Raw genomic sequence first — 18,603 nt, 5'->3', positions numbered from 1 at the left:
AGCTCTAAGACCGGAGGATTTGGAGGCCCGTTATTTAACCTTTTGATACTTTATCAAGTGGACTAATGGTCTTTTCCTAATGGGGTCATGGAGTTGAGGTGACAGAAGATATATGAAGAAGCTGTTCCGTGGGCGGTGCTCCACTGTATGCGGGCTGCGTCCTGTGGGGCTGCCTCTGTGCTGGGCGTCTGGTGGCCACGCAGAGGTGAGCAAAAACCTTAGTGCGCATCCTTGTGAAACTTAGCCTGGAGAGACTGCGTTCGGTACCACAATAAATCATTGCTATCCGTGAAGAGTGAATGACTGAGGAACGGCACAAGGAAGCAGCCAACGGAGCAGGTAAGTCCGAGCTCTACAGCTCTCTCCATGTTGTGTGTGTTTAGGGGGCTGCCCATGGAGGGATGCTGGGAAGAAAGCAGGTGATGAAAGTCCTCGGCGGCAGCAGGAGCATGCTGCCCAGGAAGCAGGGCCCTGTGAGCGACGCTGTCCAGACAAAGGCCTGCCCCCAAGGCCCGAAGCTGGCCAGGCACTCCATAGGCCACTGTAAGTTGCCTTTCTTCCTGGTTCTTTTCACCTTCACCAAATGATTTTAAAGTCATGCATGTCTAAGATGTTAGTTTCTTTTATAAATATTGATTGAACATTTTTCTGTACCAGGAAACTTGCCCTAGTGAGGCAGTCGTGCAGTCGTGGGAAGAGCACTGGATTTAGAAGACCAGAGTTCAGATCTAGGCTCTAATACTTATGAGCCATAACTTCATATTCCTGCCACTCCATTTCTTCATTGATAAAAAGGGACCATATTGTGGACCTCACAGGGGTTTTGTGAGGGCCCGATCTGACAGAGGTACTCAGCAAATATTTACTTCTTTCTTTGTGCATCTGCCAGCTCCTAGTGACTTTTGTAGGCCAAAATAATGGACACACTGACGATATAATTATGGTATCATCAGTTGACTTTATTTAGGTTGTATTTTACCTTCATGTTAGTTAAGACTCTTGATTACAGGTAACAGTAATCACATCATATTGTGTTGAGCAAAAAAAAAAAGAGGAGACTCACCTCAAGGAAAGTCTGGCAGTGGCTGGATCCACATACACCAACAATAACTCAAGGACTCCATGTTACTTCTTCTACTTCGGGCTTTTCCCTCCCTGGCTGGGCTCCATTTTAAGACAGACCCCACCCTTTTAGAGGCAATATGGCATCTAGCAGTAACAAGCTTATACCCTATCCTCTTAAGAACCCCAGAGGAAGACTAGAAATTGTTACCTTCTCAATAGTTACGAGAAAAGGCCCAGATCTGGGTCTTATTGGCTCTGATTGGGTCACATGTCACCTCTGAAGCAGTCCTTATGGATGGGGGAGATGCTGCTCTGGTTGGCTCTGCCTGTGTCATAAACTCACCCCTTGAGCTGAAGGCAGAGTCAGTTCTACCAAAACTACATAACAACAGATTGAAGGATTTCCCAAGCAGAAGAAAAGGGCTGTTATCGGTGGGAAAAAATAGGTATTGGGTAGACAAAGAAAACAGCCACTCCAGCCCAATAAGCCATGGCAGACCACTGACATTTCACGTATTACAGATCAGTTATGAGCAGAATAAATATGCAGTGATCACAGGATGGACTCCAGGCCCCTTAAAATGTGCCTCTGGGCTAGCTGGCCACATCCCTGCCTCCCAGGTCCCTCCCTGCGTACTCTGCTATAGTCCTCATTTCCTGTGTCAAGTGTTTAAACGCCCCTGTAGTCTTGCCTGATCTCTACTGGAATTCTCTCCCTGCTGATGTCCTAGGCATCCTTTAAGATCTATCCCAGAAGTCACTTCTTCTGAGGCATCCCTTACCTCCACCCGTCCTCCTCTTCCCTGCACTCCAGGAACCACAATTCTCCACTCCTTTGTTTCCATGGCACTGAAACGGCAACCAAGTGACCACATCTCCATATTAGGCTTTACAGTTAAGCATTTCTAGGACCCAGCACCACTATATACTAATCCCATAATCTTAGGAAATTTAGACTTTCATGTGCAAATGGGATTAATACTACTTATTTTCCAGGGCTATTTGTCAATACATGTATATATTTCATGTGCTCAATAACTGTTAGTTCTCTTCATTTATTTCCTTCTCTGGAAAGTAATAGCATACCTTACATTATAATACATAGGGTACATGTTTGTCTCCCATGGTACACTGTGGGCACCATGTGATCAGAGACCATTTGGTATTTTTCTCTGTATTTCTGCAACCTGGCACAGTGTCTGGCACACAGGAGATCCCCCAACAGAACTTTGTTAAAGGAATAAAAGAATAAATCCAATGTCAGTGAGACTACGGTAGATTTGACAACATGCATAATTCTCTTGAATAAGAAAAGTAAAGAATGAATTTTTGGAAAATGTATTAAAGCATCACAGAACTGATATAAAAAGAAAGCGTCCGTATACTTGCGGGAAGCAGGAACCAGAAACCCTGGAAGGTGAGTGCCAGAGCTGCTCTTGCCCTAAGGGTTTTTACTGAGCTCTGAATCTCTTGAGCTCTTGTTTTGACTGTGTGATGTGCAGAGGACAGGAGCTCTACCCCAGGGCCTGCCCCAAGTGAGCTTATGATTGGAGACTCTCGTATAAAGTCAGGACCTCAAAGGATTATGTCCACACAGAATGAATAAGACTGTGCCTGTAGTTAAAAATACTACATTGTGTACTTATAAATGTGTTATTTAAAAGAAAGGGTAGATCTCAAGCATTCTGAACACAATAAAAGGGTTTTCAAAAGTAAATGTAAAAAGGGAGAAAAAAGACATTTCTGATATTAATGACACATGAGAAAGCACAGAGGTGGCATAAAATCAAAAACCATGCCTTAAATTGAGAAATGGGTAGACTTAATTTGGAATATAGAAAAAAAAAAAAAAACGGAAGTGAGAGGAAGACAAGTTGAAGTGAATTAAAGAGTTACGGGAGAGCCCGAACATGGGGCTGAAAGCTATTTTCATGCAATTATGTACTGTCCCTGAGGAGTCAGTATAGATTTGAGGATTACACCATGAAGAAAACAGTCCAAAGAGGATTATTCTGAGTAACCTTACATGCTGTTAAAGCGCAAAGGGAGTGGCCGAGTCCATGAACAGTTCTTTGCAGTACTTGTTTGAGTAGCCCAGAACGCTTAGTCAAGGAGAGTAGGCGTGAAAACAAACTTTTGAGAAGAAAAATACAAAAGAATGTCTTTCTATACTCCTATGCAGAGAGGCCTCTTGAAAAAATGAATGAAATAGAAGTATCACTTCTTTTGGTTGAAAAAAAAAATTAACAAAACATAAACCCTGGTAATCAGAAGGAAACTTGTCCATCTTGACCCTGGTGCTGAGTGAAGAAAAAAAAAGATCACCGTAAGCTGATTCTCATGCCCATCAGTAGTTCAAATTCCCACGACCACGTGTGTGGTCCAAAAGAAACCCAGTGTAATCTAACGTGGTCTCAGCTTGGTAGCCCTCCCCGACAATCGGTAGAAGCAAACAAAATCCTCTTTGACAGAACCAACTGCTATCCCAGGTTTCAAATAATTTTACAATATGTGCTTTTAAAAATTAACGGCTTATAGAAAAAATTAAGTCACAGTGTTTGGAAACCAGCAGAACAACAGACTCTAGGAGCCAACCTGCAAGATATTACAGCTGTTAGAATGATTAAACACAAAACATTTAATATATTTTAAAAATTAAAAAATATGAACAGGAATAGATCTGAAAAAGAATTTGATAAATTGATATGGGAATGCAGTGAATGAATAATATGTCAGATTAGACACAGGTGAAGAAATTAAGGAATGAGAAGATAAATCTAGAGAAATTATCCAAAATATATTCCGAATATTATCCAAAACATATAGGAAAGAATGAAAGAGAAGATAAGAATCCTCAAGGATAAAAGGAAAAGTCTTCAAATAAGATCAAATCAGAGTTCTAAAAAGGGTCCTAGAAAGAGTGGGAAGGAGGAAAAAATAGATAATGCCTGATGATTTTCTAGAACTGTTGAAAGATAGCAAATTGTAGATCAAAAGCCCTGAAGTTCTCAAGCAGGATAAATAAAAGAACTCCAAATCTAGTTATATCTTAAGGAAATGGAGGAATATTGAAGAATAAGAGAGTATCTTAAAATATCTTGAAAGCAGACAAAGGCCAGTCATAAAGAAACAAGCAGGCTGATTGATGAGTTTTCAGCGACAACAGTGTGTAACTTGAATACAATGCTGCTGCAAGATATGAATGTCCAGAATTATATAACTAGTGAAAATGCATGGCAGGAATGGAGGAAAAATTATGATATTTTCAGACAAATAAAAATGAAATCAGCAAATGAAACCTTCTAAAGGAGATTCTAAAGTGTGTACTTCAGGCAGAAAGAAGATAATCCCAGATGGAGAATTTTGGTGCAAGAAAGAATAGCAAAAGTATCAGCTGAATAAAACACTAACATCAAAGTGGGGAGAGGGAAGAATATTGAGCATTAATAGCACATACTTTGAGAAGGTAACTCAAAGCATTCTAAGGTTTTTAACTGTGAGTAACAAGAGTAATTTATGCTAGCTTTAAAAGACAGTAGGCTGTATTCATCAAAAGACACCAGAGTGAAAAGGCAAGGCACAGAGTGGGACTCAAAGGACTCAGATATGGAATATAAATCGTCTATAAACATCACTGTATCCGGAAAATAAAGAAATCAGAGGAAACTATTTAGAGAAATTGGGAAAATACTTGAACAGGTACTTCACTCAAGAAGATATTCAAAAAGCAAAAACATTATGGAAGATCCATTCACCTTCATTAAGTCTCGGGGAAATGCAAATGAAACCTACAATGAGATATCACTACACGCCCACCCAAACAGCTAAAATAAAAAACACTAAAAATATCAAGTCTTAGTGAAGTTATGGAACAACTAGAACTCTTCTACACTGCTGGTACCGTAACTGGGCTAATCACTTTGGAAAACTGTCTGGCAGCATCTATTAAAGCCCAGCATGTGTGTATCCTAGGACTAGCAACATGCCTATTCTTATGCCCAATAGAAATGCGTACTTCAATTTACCAAGACACAGACAAGATGTTCATAGCAGAACTTTTTGTAATAACCTCAAACTGGAAACCACCCACATGTCCATCTGAAGTAGAAAGGATAAATATAGCGTGTTCACGCGATGGAATCGTTACGGGAATGAACAAATTACAGCCATACGCAACAGCACAGATGAATGTCACAGAGCATTGAAGGGAAGTAGGCAACACCAAAGAGAACATTTGGGATGATTCCATTAATATAAAGTTCAGAAATAAGCAGAATTGACCTCTGATCTTAGGCAGTACGATGGTGGCTCCCCTTGTGGGAGGGACTGAGGACTAGAACAGAGCAGGGGAAGGGCTCGGGGGCACTGGCAGTGTTAGGTTTTTGATCTGTGTGCTCTGAACAGGAATATGTTCGATTTGGGAAAATCCATTGAGCTGTACTCTTATGATTTGTGCTTTTTGCTGTATGTTCTCATTAAAATTTACAACATACTAGGATAACTATTAAAAGATAGCACATATTCCTTCCAAACAAGTAGGAAACAATGAAGAGTGAAGAGAAGAAATCTCAGTCAAGAAAGAGAAAGATGGGGGGAGAATAGAACAAATAATAAGTATGTAATAAGACTGCAGATGTAAAATTTAATATATCAATAAACACTATTAACTCAATATGTGAAACACTCTAGTTAAAAGACAGGCATTCAAATCATTCAATATTAAAAAATATCGGAGTGCCCGTTATGTGCCTGGCCCTGTTCTAGGTGCTGGGGGTATAGCAGTAGACAAAACTGACAAAAATCGCTATGCTCATGGAAGTTGCATTCTGACCAGAGGAGACAGATGGTAAATATAGAAACAATAAAATATCCACTCTGTGGAATGCTATGGTAGTAAATGTTATGGGAAAAAAATAAAGCAAGGAAAGAGAATCAGGAAAGCAAGTGGAGGTAGTAGGAGTTGCAATTTTAAAGTGTTCAATTGACTTCAAAGGTGTAAAGTAGATGAGAGCCAAGTGTATCTAGGGTAAGAATGTTCTGGGGAGAGGGGAGAAGGAATGCAAATATCCTGAGGCAGGAACCTACCAGATGTGGGGGCAGAACAGCAGGGAGGCTGTGTGGCTGGATCAGGGTGTAGTGGGAGATGAGGTCAGACACATGACAAGGGAGCAGACAGCGTGGGGGTTTCTGTAGACCATTCCAAGAAATTCGGCATTTCCTCTGACAGATTTTTAAGAATGAATGAGAGGTTTTGAGCATAAGAACAGAATGATCTAACTGTATTTCAAGAATCATCCTGGCTGCAGTCATGAAAGAAGAAAGGCAAAGAGATAAACCAGGGATCTGTTAGGAGCCCGTCGCACTAACGTGAGAGAGATGACGGGAGCTTGGAGGACCCTACGTGGTAGACTTGTTGAGATGCGTTTGGATTCAGGATAGAATTTGGAAGTAGAGAAGGGCGTCAAGGATGTCTTTGTGTTTGGGACCCAAACAACTGAAAGGATGGGTTGCCACTTTTTATTGAGATGGAGCCGACCTCACGAAAAGCAGATCTGCAGAGAGAAACTGTGAGTTTGGTTTGGAACATAATGTGTTTAGGCAACCAAATGGGAGTGGTGTGAAGGCTGATGGAGTATCTAGAATTCGTGAAAGATGTCTAAGTTAGAGATGTAAATCTGGGAGTCGTCTGTGTTTTTAAAAAGAAGCCATAAGCTTTTACATTTGCTGCAGCCAAAAGGAAGGATTAAGAAAGAGAAAAAAATGTCTTGAACTAGGAATTAAGCACCTGTGTGTTCAGCATCTCTGCTTTGTGCTGGAGGAATTTACTGGTGATTCCTTAGGGAAAAGCAGTACCTTCGGAGCTGACGTGCTAACTGACTTCTTATCAGGGGATAAAATCTTGTTGCTTGGTTCATTTAATTGACACAAGTCAATTTGCTTATTACTTATTTCTCAGATGTATCACTTCTACTTTCTGATTAACAGTTCATGTGTGAAAATGGTTCTGAATCACCCATACTCGAAATATTAACCTACGCCAACTGATAAAAATGTGGCAGTTTTATGGTTATGACAAATTTACGGCTCTGTGAAATAAACCAGCACCTGCAACTAGCTACTTGCACCAGCAATCCCTGTACATTTTTCAACCTGGCACACCATCTTCTGGCTAATTCCATCACTAAGAAATAAGAAATGTTAACATGCTCAATCGACTTATCTAAGAAATTTGAAGAAAAAATGCCATAAAACTGGATAAGGTCATCCAGATTTAGAGAGAGAAAAGGGGCGCCTGGGTGGCCCCATCAGTTGAGTGTCTGACTCTTGATTTTGGCTCAGGTAGTTATCTCAGGGTCATAGGATCGAGCCCCTCGTCACTGGGCTCCGCATTCAGTGGGGAGTCTGCTTGAGATTCTCTCTCCCTCTCCCTCTGCCCCTCCCCCCCGTTCATGTGCGCGCATGCTCTCTCTCTCTCTCTCAAATAAATAAAATCTTTAAAAAAGGATTTATTTATTTGTCAGAGAGCGAGCACAAGCAAGGGGGGAGCGGCAGGCAAAGGGAGAAGCAGGTTCCCCACTGAGCAAGCTGACCTGAGCTGAAGGCAGACACTTAACTGACTGAGCCACCAGGTGTCCCTAAATAAATAAATCTTTAGGAGAAAAAAAAAAATAGAAACTCCAGGGCTGTACCATGGAAGATCTCACCATCTGAGGTCAGAGGGTAGAGAAGAGCCATCAAAAGAAGAGTTACTGGTCACTAGGCTAGCACTCTTCGTAAATACATATTCACCCTTGCCACACTCATACAAGAGTTGGTGGTGTTATTGTCCGAACTTCAGAGGACCATAGCTGAGTCTCTGCGGGGTGAAGTGGCGTGCCACGGAAGCATCCATACCAAGATTATAATCCAGTTTCAGCATATGAACTCCACCTTTCCTATCCTTGCCTCCACTGCCACGGCATGGAATGCATTTCTGGGAGCACCTGGTGAGCTATTCTTCAGGACTTTCTCTGTTTTCTTTACAGGTGGGTATGTGGAAGCCTTGGAGGTCACCACAGAAACACCAGGCAGGGGGGCCTGTAAGCCTTGCTCCATCTCAGAGGAGACATATGATGACGTTGAGTACCCCGGGAGAGCAGGGTGAGTGCATGTCAGCCCTTCAGCAGTGTGGTGAGACTGGAGATGACTGTGGCGAGACGAAAGGTACAACACAACAGGTTAATGGTCTTTGCATTATTTCTCCCTGCAGACCACAGTCAGACCTCTCTAACTCACTTGCTTCCGACAATGGTAAGTATAGGAAGACATTTGAAACTGCTGGTAGGAACTGCTGAGTGCTCCTGTGGCTGATTAGTGTAAGGTGGCCTGTATCTATATATAATTTTAATAATGCCATTGGGCAAGGTGGTGATAAGCTAGGTAGGAGAAGCGGTCTGAGGTATGTGCTGACAAATGCACTTAGAATCATGAGGGCGAAGATGCTAATAATGGGGCTTTTGTGGCAATAAAGCAACTTCACTGTGAAATGTCCTCCTTTCTGACTGCTTCACAATGCAGGTCTGATTATAAGAATTTTTTTTAAATATTGTTAGTTAACATACAGTGTAATACTGGTTTCAGGGATAGGTTTCAGTGGTTCGTCACTTAACGTACAACACCCAGTGCTCATCACAAATGCCCTTCTTAATCCCCATCACCCATCTAGCCCGTCCCATACACCCCTCCCTCCATCAACCCTCCCTTTGTTCTCTATTGTGAAGAGTCACTTACGGCTTGTTTCCCTTTCTCCTTTGTTTCTTTTCCCCTTCCCATACGTTCATCTGTTTTCTTTCTTAAATTCCAGGAGTGTTACTTACTTAACACACAATCATGGTTTCCCAATACTTTTAAGATCAACGTTTACATGGTCTAGAGGCCTGAGTGGTTTGCCTCTCCCTGCCGCTGAGACTTTTCACACGATACTCAGTCTTCATCCTCGAGATTCATTCATGCCCGCCTCCTTTTTAGTGTCTCTTACTTGCCAAGCTCCACCACAGGGTGTTCTCATGTGCTCCCCCTCCTTCGTGGAGTCTTCTTCCCTCCCTTGGGCCCCTTTGCCTACGTGACTCTTAATGTTTCCTCTGATCCCAACTCCTTCGTTATTGCCCCAGGGAATATTCCCCTTGGTGTCCAGTCCCCTCAGTCTCATGCTACCCTGGCCCTCCCTCTCAGCACTTTACAGTTATAGTTTTGTATGTATGTAATTCTTCCATTAACAACTGTCTTCCCTCCTGGATTGTTACGTTCTTTACGCTTGCTATTTTTCCTAGCCCCTAGCATAATGCCAGGCACATACGAGACTCACCTCAACTATTTATTGAATGCGAACGGATGAAGCCGTAATAGAGGAGGGCTAATCAAGTGCTGCTCTGCTTGCTCTTGTCCTCCCTAGAATGTCAGAGTTTCAGATGGTGAAACAACCTTAGCGATCATGACATCTCGTATGCTGTTCTAGAAAGGAAATAAGGCATGGAGAAGTTAAGTGACTCTCCTAAACTCACTCACCTAAATGTGTGTGAGTCACATCTCAAACTTGAAAATCCTCCATTGCGTGGTAGCCTCAAAGTGTATCTGTGTACTTTAGGCTCGTGTGTTGGGCTCAGCTAAAGCAATGCTCTCAAGGGAAAGACCACTCAAGGTGCTTTGGTTCTCCGTTATTGCCCCAGCATGTAACACAGTGTCTGATGTTTAGTAGACTCTGAATGTTATATATGAAATATGCGAAAGACAAGGGTAGAAGGATGGAATTTGATAATAAACGAGCTTTCTTTGACTACATCTGGTCAGACTTGGAATCGGGTGGAAGCAAATATGAATTTTCATTTTGTACATACTTTTATAGAGGTTTAATTATTTTTACCATTTGCTTATTAAAAAAAAAACCATGAGCTTGACATCAAAGTGTACCTAGCACCTGCTAGGTATCCGGTAATTTCTTATGAAATATGAATCTGAACTATTGTCATTATAATAAATGAAAATAGTTTTTTTTTAATTTCAGAAGAAAATAGTGAAGAAGTGTATGAAGAAGTCTATAAAACAAAGAGCAACTACCCAAAAATAGAGTGAGTTTCTCTCTTTCTCACCTTTGTAGCTAATGGTATTTCCCTGTTATTGTAGGAAAACCAGAGTTGAAGAAACAGTCCCCTTCCCTTGACCCTATCATCCTTAGGGAGGATTTGCATCAAGGGTAGAGATAAAATATTTGAATACTGCACTATGAAGAATAAGACACTTGTGATTCTGTACAATCGTATGCTGTAATTTTTAATTATATTGCTTCCTCTTTTGAAAAAATGTCTACCTCTCAAAGTAGAGGGCTTTAATATTGTGTTAGGAAATAAGTGAGAAAGGAGAAGTAAATATCATAAAACTTGCTTCGGTTCTATCAGCATTTCCAGGAAGAAATCAATGGTTATGACCTAACCTGTGTCTTTGCAAGTTAATAAGACTGTCTCTGGGATTTTGGCTTAATTTAATATCTAAGAATTTCATATTATCAGGAATATTTGTTCAAATGGGCATTATTCGTCAAGCTTAGTTATTGGGGTACATTGTAGAAATGAAACAGCAATGGCCAAAAGCAAGAAGGTTGAAGGTTGAGGGGAAGAGTAGGGATCCATACTGGGTGGGATGGTGTGGGTGTATCATTCCCTCTCCCTACCCCCTAAAAAAACCTGAGCGCATATTTGGAAGAATTTTAATCATCAACTGGGCAGTAAATGTACCACCATTGTTGTGAGATCATTCAATAAATTAAAAGTCAGTGACGTAGATTTCAGGAGCTAGGAATTTCAAGACATATTTCCAGTATAGTTTATAAACTATCCTTCCCGAAGTCATCTTCTCTAAAAGGAAGACCTTGCTTCATATCCTCAAAATAGAGACCATTTGGGGTGGATGAAAGTTTGTATTGAAGTATAATTCCCTTCATAGCTGACTGGTGTGTGCATATTGGTACCTAAACAAAGAAGAAGAGCATAGAAGTCGATAAGGCATTTCCTGTCTCTTCCTGGAGTGAGATGTGTTCTGGAATGAGCTTCTTCCATCTCCAATACTCTCTGAAATGCCACGTTATTTATATCCTCTGATTCCTCTTAGTCTAGATGGAAAAGAAGCACTTAAAAGACTGCGGAAATTCTTCAAGAAAGAAAAGGATAGATTTAAAATGAAGAAAAACAAGTTGAAAGAAAACGTAAGGTAAAAAGTCTTTCTTACTTTTTCTTTCCAGGGGAGGACTAGCAGCGCTAACCTGGTAGTTATATATCCTATCCTCAGAAACAGGGCAAGGGGTATCTGAAACGAAAACCAAAGGCCCTGGTTAACACCTGCCTCCTCCTTTCCAATTTGTGGGTGAACCACACCCACAGATACTAATAAGACAGTGACAACATCCCTTTTGGGAAAAAAATTGATGATAAAGGGCTGTAAACAAGGGTAGAGGGAAAGTCTTAAGCAAAGTCTAGAAAGGAAAGTTTTCCTCATCACCTTTGGCATATATTCCTGTTATCACTAACTATTATATTATTAATTATATCCTTTTATGCTTTCTTTGCACACGTTCCAGTGGTTTTAGTTGTCTACACTTTGAATTCTACTTTGCCTCTCTGGAGTGAGGCAGAGTGTAGACAGGGGAGATGAACTTTCCAGCTGAGTGGTTCATGTATCTCAAGGTCTTAGACCTGGAGAGGACCTTCCGAGATCCCCCTAGCTAATTACCAATGTTCAAGAAGGTTACAGGTTTACTAGAAGTAGAGATGAGTGGCCTGAATTCTGAGTTCTAGTTTTAGCTCTGCCATTTATTCAGTGTGCAGTCGGGGGCAAATCAGGATCCAGCCCGTGTTTCCTCTTGCATACAAGGAAGACTCGGAGGTACTTCTCTAGTATGTAGAAATGGAGAGATCTGTTTTATGAGGCAGGGGATGTAAAATAATTTCCCCAAAGTCCTCTGGCATACTGGGGTGGAATTGTTACTCTACCTTGAAGTTCTTGTCAAGCATAAAACCTCAAAGTTACATGATTTTAGGTCTAACTGTCCGCTGGATGTAGATCAACCAAGAGATCCAACAGAATAGGGGTTCGTGGATTGTAGTCCTGACCATGGGAATGGAGCTGCAGTGGCCAATAAGACCTATGCACAGAGGCATTCTCTGGGCCTAGCGGGTTAGATGCTTCAGACAAGAAATTCTGATGCCTTAGAAATTTGATCTAGGCAAGCAGCACCTGGATGGTGTAGTCGGTTAAGTGTCTGACTCTTGGTTTCAGCTCAGGTTGTGGTCTTGGGGCCGTGGGATCAAGGCCCACGTTGGGCTCTGCGCTTGGCATGGAGTCTCCTTGGGACTCTCTCTCCCTCTGCACCCCCCCCCACCCATGCTCTCTAAAATAAATGAATCTTTTAAAAAAATTGATCTAGGCAAGAATGCTGATATTTTTAAATACAAATCTGATTTCCTTTTTCTTAGAACTATTCAGTGACTCCTTACAACCTTTAGAACAAATATCCAGTCCCTTCCTATGGCAAGTAAATATGGCAGTTCTCTTCTTACCTGTCCAGTTTTATCTCTCACTCAGATTTCCAGTCTGTACTATGCCATATAAATACCCCACAAATCTCACTCTGCCATCGTATTGTGTGCCTCTTTCCTTTAACCAGGACATTCCCTTGGTCTTGAATGCACCTGCCGTGCCCCAACCTCCTTTGATTATCAAAGTTCTAGTCTTCCCTTAAAATATGGTCAAATAGTATCCCTTCTGGGACACCTTCCCTGAACCTCTTTACCCAAACCTGGATCACCTGTCTCTCCTGTGTATCTCCCTAACATCCATAGCATGTCTTGTAACGTCTATTAATACTCCTGAGAAACCCTTTTTCTTAGAGAGTCTCAGGGTAACAAGAAAAATCCATATTATCTAGTCCAACCCAGTATACAGCTTCTCTGCAAACTTCCTAACAAGCCAAATATCTGTGCCTGCACACTTCCATGAAAGAGAACTTACCACCTGCAGAGAAAGATGTTTCATCTTTAGGAAGGTCTATTTAGATTTTTTTCCCCATAAACTTTGGCAAAATCTGCCTCTCAGCCTTAATTTTTCATTTAATAATGTGCAGATATAACAAGACAGGACAGAATTTTATTACCTTCTGTTAAGCATTTTGATTGAGGGCTCCTCTCTTAAACACCAACTCCTTGCTGATCACTTTACCTTCAGAGGGAAGTTGCAACTGTGGGGATGTGACATTTAAAATGAGTAAGGCTCTTCCAAAACCAAAATGAAACAAGAGTAAGTCTCTCCACCGTCTCTTTGTCTCCGACACACACACTGCCGATTAGGAGTGTCATTAAATGGCTTGATTTAGGTATAAATAAGTCAAGAATTAAATGCCACCAGTCTTAGCTATGCTATGAATTTTACACAGGAATTAGGTGTTAAACCTGTTCCAGTCCCTCTGTTCCAGATGCACTAACTTCCTTGCTTTTCTTTAAAGGACCAAGCACACCTCTGCCTGAAGGTCTCTGCATTTGCTCTTCCCTTTCCCAGGATACTCTTACTCAGATAACCGTGTGGCTCACTCCCTCACTCCCTGCAGGATTCTACTCAAGTCACCTTATCAGTGGTCCCTTCCCTGACCATCTTCTGAAAAATGGCAAACCAGCCTTCACCTTCAGCTCTCCTGCCCCCTTATCTTGCTCTACTTTTTTCAATTGTACTTCTCTCCTGGCATGACAGAACATAAATTTCCTTGTTTTGTCTGCTTCGCCCTACTAGAATCCATGAGGGCAGAGATATTGACTGTTTTGTCCATTGCTGTATCTCCCAACATGAAGAACCGGGCCTAGGACATGATAGGTACTCAATAATGGCTATTGAATGAATAAATGACCCAGAGGAAGGAAATACCATTCTAGATTTTTTGTAGCCTCAATTTCTAGATTTAAATAGGAGCTACCATCACCCTGGCCCAATTAAAATAGAGGAAGGGAATTGGTGTTCAGAAAGGCTTCGTTGAGCCAGGAGCCTTTGAGTGGAGAGGCCAAGGATGTGTGCTGAGTAGGCACTGAGTACAGGGAGGGTGAAGTGTTTCACATAGGTTCTCTCTCCAATCTTCACAATACCCCATGAGACAGAAACTCTCTTCTCCATTTCACAGATGAAAAAGTAAGGCTTTGAAAAGTTACGTGACTTGCACAGGGTAAGTGGACTAGTGGCCGACCTGAGAGTCAGATGCAGCTCTCTCTGACTCCAGGGTCCAGGACTGCTTCTCCTCTATTCTGACAGCACCCAATCTGGTCATCCAGTTACTGACAGCAGGGATGAGTGAGCATCCTCAGCTCCTTTGCCAGGCACATCCACTTAGGTACGCCCAATCCAGCTCTAATATGCACCCTGCAAGATAGAGCCGTATTCACTTTAGAAACAAAGAAACCAAGGCTTGCATAAAGGTTAGCTGATTTTTCCCAAAAGTGCTGTTTCTTTGGACAATCCTGCATTTTTTTTAAAAGATTTTATTTATTTATGTGACAGACAGCCAGCGAGAGGGAACACAGCAGGGGAGTGGGAGAGGAAGAAGCAGGCTCCCAGTGGAGGAGCCCGATGTGGAACTCGATCCCGGAACACTGGGATCACACCCTGAGCCGAAGGCAGATGCTTAACGACTACGCTACCCAGGCGCCCCTGCATTATGTTCTTATCACACAGTGTTGTACTAATTTACTTTTGGTCTCCCTCATTAAACTCTAAGCTACTTTGGGGTAGAAACTTTGATCATTTTGTATACCTCGCGCATGGACCTGGCCCACGGTCAGTGTCCCCCGAATACCTGTAGGACTGAAATTTAAATTAATTGCTTAAAATACATGAATTTTTTTCTATCACACCATACTTCCTTCCCTCTCCTTAACTGTGTAACCAAACAGTCTACTTGGACCAAATGTCCTTTCCCACTTAGTAATTTGCATCTTCCACTTCCCCCTGGCCTGGAACTCTGCTCTCAACATATCCTTTTGGCTTAACCATATACATAGGTAGGGTCCTGTGTCTGCAGAGGGTAGTTCTCTCTCACCATATTTATCCCACCGTGGATATCCAGGTGCACCTCAAAGATATCGTGGGTTGGGTTCCAGACCACTACAACAAAGCAAATGTTACAATACATTGAATCAAATTTTTTGGTTTCCCAGTTCTTATAAAAGTGGTATTTACACTATAGTGTGGTCTATTAAGTATGAACCATGTCTAAAAAATGTACATACTTTAATTAAAAAATAATCTATTGCTAAAAAATGCTATCATCTGAGCTTTAGTGAGTCATAATCACTGATCATAGATCACCATAACAAATATAATAATAGTGAAAAAGTTTGAAATACTATGAGATTTACCAAAATATAAGAGAGACACAAAGTAAGAAAAGACTGTTGGAAAAATAGTGCTGATATATTTGCTTGAGATAGGTTTGTCCTAAACCTTCCATTTATTTAAAAAAACCCACCATAGTATGTATCAAGTGCAATAAAACAAAGTTCAATAAAACGAGGCATGCCTGTATTTGGGGGGCATCTTGGAAGGTTAGACGGCAAAAACAGGATTTTGTGGGTGGACAAAGGCAGAGCCTGAGGTTGTCTAGTTACGAAAGGGGGAGTGGATAATGGGCAGTCCCTGGGGATACGTAAGCTCATTTTGAATGGTGGTATGGAAGCGAGAAGGCTAACCAGAACAAAGCTGTAGGAAAGGTTTGCTTCACGTCTTTGCCTGGACACACCTGCATCAAGAAACCTAGTCATCAATGTGTTATTTGAGATGGATCAACTAATCTCTCTGAACCTGGCTTTTTTCCGTAACCGTTTTGTGTCTTTTGTCAATCTACAGTGCATTTTCAGTTTCACTGCCTGATTTAGGTAAGTAACGTTCACTCATTGCTGGTGCAAGACTACTCAGCATTAACATATTCAGGGGCAAGGAAAGAGAAGTAGTAATCCTTCCTTCATTCCACATTTAATGAAAAACTGATACGTAAAAATCAAAAGACATTTTACACAACAGTATTACTTACTTTGGGGAAGATGAGTAACATTTCTTAAGTACCTACTGTATACCAGCCCTCTTAAAATCCCAGAAAAATAGATATAATCTTTTTAGGAAGGCTCTAGGACCCACACCCTTACTTTAGTGATCTGGGGTTTGTACTCAAGTCTCTCTGATTACAAAGCTTGTGTATTTTACGTTATACCAGATGGCCTCTTGAAGGATTTGACAGTCAAGCCACTCTAATTATGACGTAATAAGTTGGGCAGGATCACATTGCAGTACACGTACTAATTGCATCAAGGATGGGTCATTGGAATATTCTTTGCTGTAAAAACAATAGTGCACAAATTAGCATATTGCCTGATATGTAATATGATCTCAATACATGTTCAGTAAGTTTAATCTGTCAGTAAAAGAGGGCTGCATTGTTTGTTGGTTTTTGTTAGCTCTAGCCATGATGGTACTTTGAGTTCACTCTGATTAGGTAATTCGAATGTATATTATATTCCAGAAACATGAGTTTGCTGTACTGAATAACCAATGAAGGTTATATAAATAAACCTGGTAGAATCACAGGTCTCCCAAAACTCCCTTGGTCCGTATAAAAAGCGGACTTAGAGTAGGCATGAATTGTACTCCCACCCAAATTTATAAACAATGAAGTATAAATTATGAATAATTATACCACGAGGTCTCAAACTCATTCAGGTGGTGAGTCACTTAAACATTGTGGAATTCTGGGACACCTGGGCGGCTCTTGACTTCAGCTCAGCTCATGATGATCTCCGGGTTGTGAGATCAGCCCCGCATCGGGCTCCATAACTGGGCATGCAACCTGCTTAAGATTCTCTCTCCCTCTCTCTCTACCCTCCCCCACCTCCTAAAGCATTATGGAATTCTATGTAGAGCACCAAAGAATGTGAATATCCTAAACCGAAAATGTCTAATTATGATTATGCACTAAGATCCAATTTTATGCAAGATTATTATGGAAGAGCAGTTGTCAGTGGTTTGAAATAAAAATAATGGAAGAAAAATCAATATGAATATTCTACTTAAACTTTTCCCCCAGGAATTAGGAAAAACCCTCTTACTATTCTAGCTATAGTAAGATATTCTAGAAGTAGAACACCTTTGTCCAGTTCCAGGATGATGGCAACCTACTCTAAAAATGATCCTTTCAGCAACTCATACTTTCTGAAAATCTTCATGAAATTAAACTGATATAAATGTATATGTCTGTGTTTGAGATACTAGGGCATGCCACTATTTTTTTTAATCTCTCAGTTGAATTTCTTCCCAAATGGAAATTCTTTTTGTTCTTTGATCCTTCCAGCCCATCTATGTTCTATGATCAGATTTTGATAAAACAGACATGGGGATGCACCTGATAATTGGGTATTGTGGGTAATTTGGAAAGCAAGGGATTGTATAAACCATACCTAATAATGGACTATTTTGACCCCAGAACTTAGGTCTCAGGAAGTTATTATCTATGATGATGTGGACTTAAGTGCAAAAGAGTCAAGGTAAGTCATTTTACCTCATTGGTCGTCCCTACTGACATGCAACCCATTTTCCAATGCTTTGTTAAATATGGTCAAGGGCCACCTTTTCGGAGCCTTAGAGATTGGATGAAAAGTCAGCTTGTGATGCCCCCCCCCCACTAAGAAGGGAAAATAAGGAATAACATAGACTATCTAACAGTCATAGGTGATTCAGGAGTCACTGGAGCTTTGCAGTCTGTTTCATATGTTTGAGTCTAGAGACTTGAAACTCACTTCAATGCCACACACCCTTATTTAATAACCTCTTATGTGCAAGGCGGCTTGTACAACAACAAAGGAGGATAGGAAGCACTGACAGAACCTCTGTTCTCAAAGTTGAAATAACTATATCAAGAAAGAAACCTTCCTGAAACTCGATGCCCCCTCTCCAGCCATTTGTTATCTGTCCTTCCTCTCTCAACTAAATGACTAAAAATAAAGGTCCCCTCTGCTCATTTTTGATTCATTTAGGGTTACAAATTTTTTGCACTAATAAATACTTACTACAAATATTCTTACTCGTGTCTCCTGTGAATATGTCCCAAGAATTTTTCTAGGAGGTACTTAAGGGAAGAGAAATGCAAATTATGTAGGAGAGAATGCAAATTTGTAAGAAAAAAATGCCAACTTGTTTTTCAAAGTGGTTGTACCAATTTATACCATTCCCATCCATTTCTAAGGGGAATATTGATCCCCATGCTCACCAACACTTAGCACAGAGGAAATTCTTAATGTTCACCAATTTAGTGGATATAAAATACTAAGTGTTGAGTTCCTTTTATTATGTTCAGTCACCATTCATATCTTTCCTTTTGTAGAAGGCCTGTTGATACCTTTTTCCTATTTTCCTATTGGGTTGATGGTCTTTTTCTTATTTATAGATTTTTTTTAATGTGTTCTAGATACCATTCCTTTGTCAGTTACG

The 18,603-nt window shown here is 40.9% G+C and overlaps 1 protein-coding gene and 1 long non-coding RNA gene across 2 annotated transcripts in view; one reads left to right on the top strand and one right to left on the bottom strand.

The window, feature by feature from the left end:
* Window positions 1-18,603, top strand: part of FYB2 (FYN binding protein 2) — a 137,610-nt gene that overhangs the window by 87,039 nt on the left and 31,968 nt on the right. The window contains exons 9-15 of the mRNA XM_045802237.2: window positions 384-543; window positions 8,091-8,205; window positions 8,315-8,355; window positions 10,106-10,169; window positions 11,206-11,304; window positions 15,973-16,001; window positions 17,600-17,660. Of these exons, the coding sequence (XP_045658193.2) occupies window positions 384-543; window positions 8,091-8,205; window positions 8,315-8,355; window positions 10,106-10,169; window positions 11,206-11,304; window positions 15,973-16,001; window positions 17,600-17,660 (569 nt within the window). The remainder of the gene's footprint in view (window positions 1-383; window positions 544-8,090; window positions 8,206-8,314; window positions 8,356-10,105; window positions 10,170-11,205; window positions 11,305-15,972; window positions 16,002-17,599; window positions 17,661-18,603) is intronic.
* LOC123795385 (uncharacterized) lies at window positions 12,476-17,603 on the bottom strand. The gene is made up of 3 exons (XR_006780476.2): window positions 15,167-17,603; window positions 14,318-14,490; window positions 12,476-13,327 (listed from the first exon to the last, which is right to left on the bottom strand). It is a non-coding gene; the product is annotated as an uncharacterized LOC123795385 (long non-coding RNA).

This window comes from Ursus americanus, chromosome 12, assembly GCF_024610735.1.
Source record: "Ursus americanus isolate L20-20 chromosome 12, mUrsAme1.1.p, whole genome shotgun sequence".
Lineage (NCBI taxonomy): Eukaryota > Metazoa > Chordata > Mammalia > Carnivora > Ursidae > Ursus > Ursus americanus.
The sequence above is the reverse complement of the archived record's forward strand: the minus strand, read 5'-3'. Positions and strand labels throughout refer to the sequence as shown.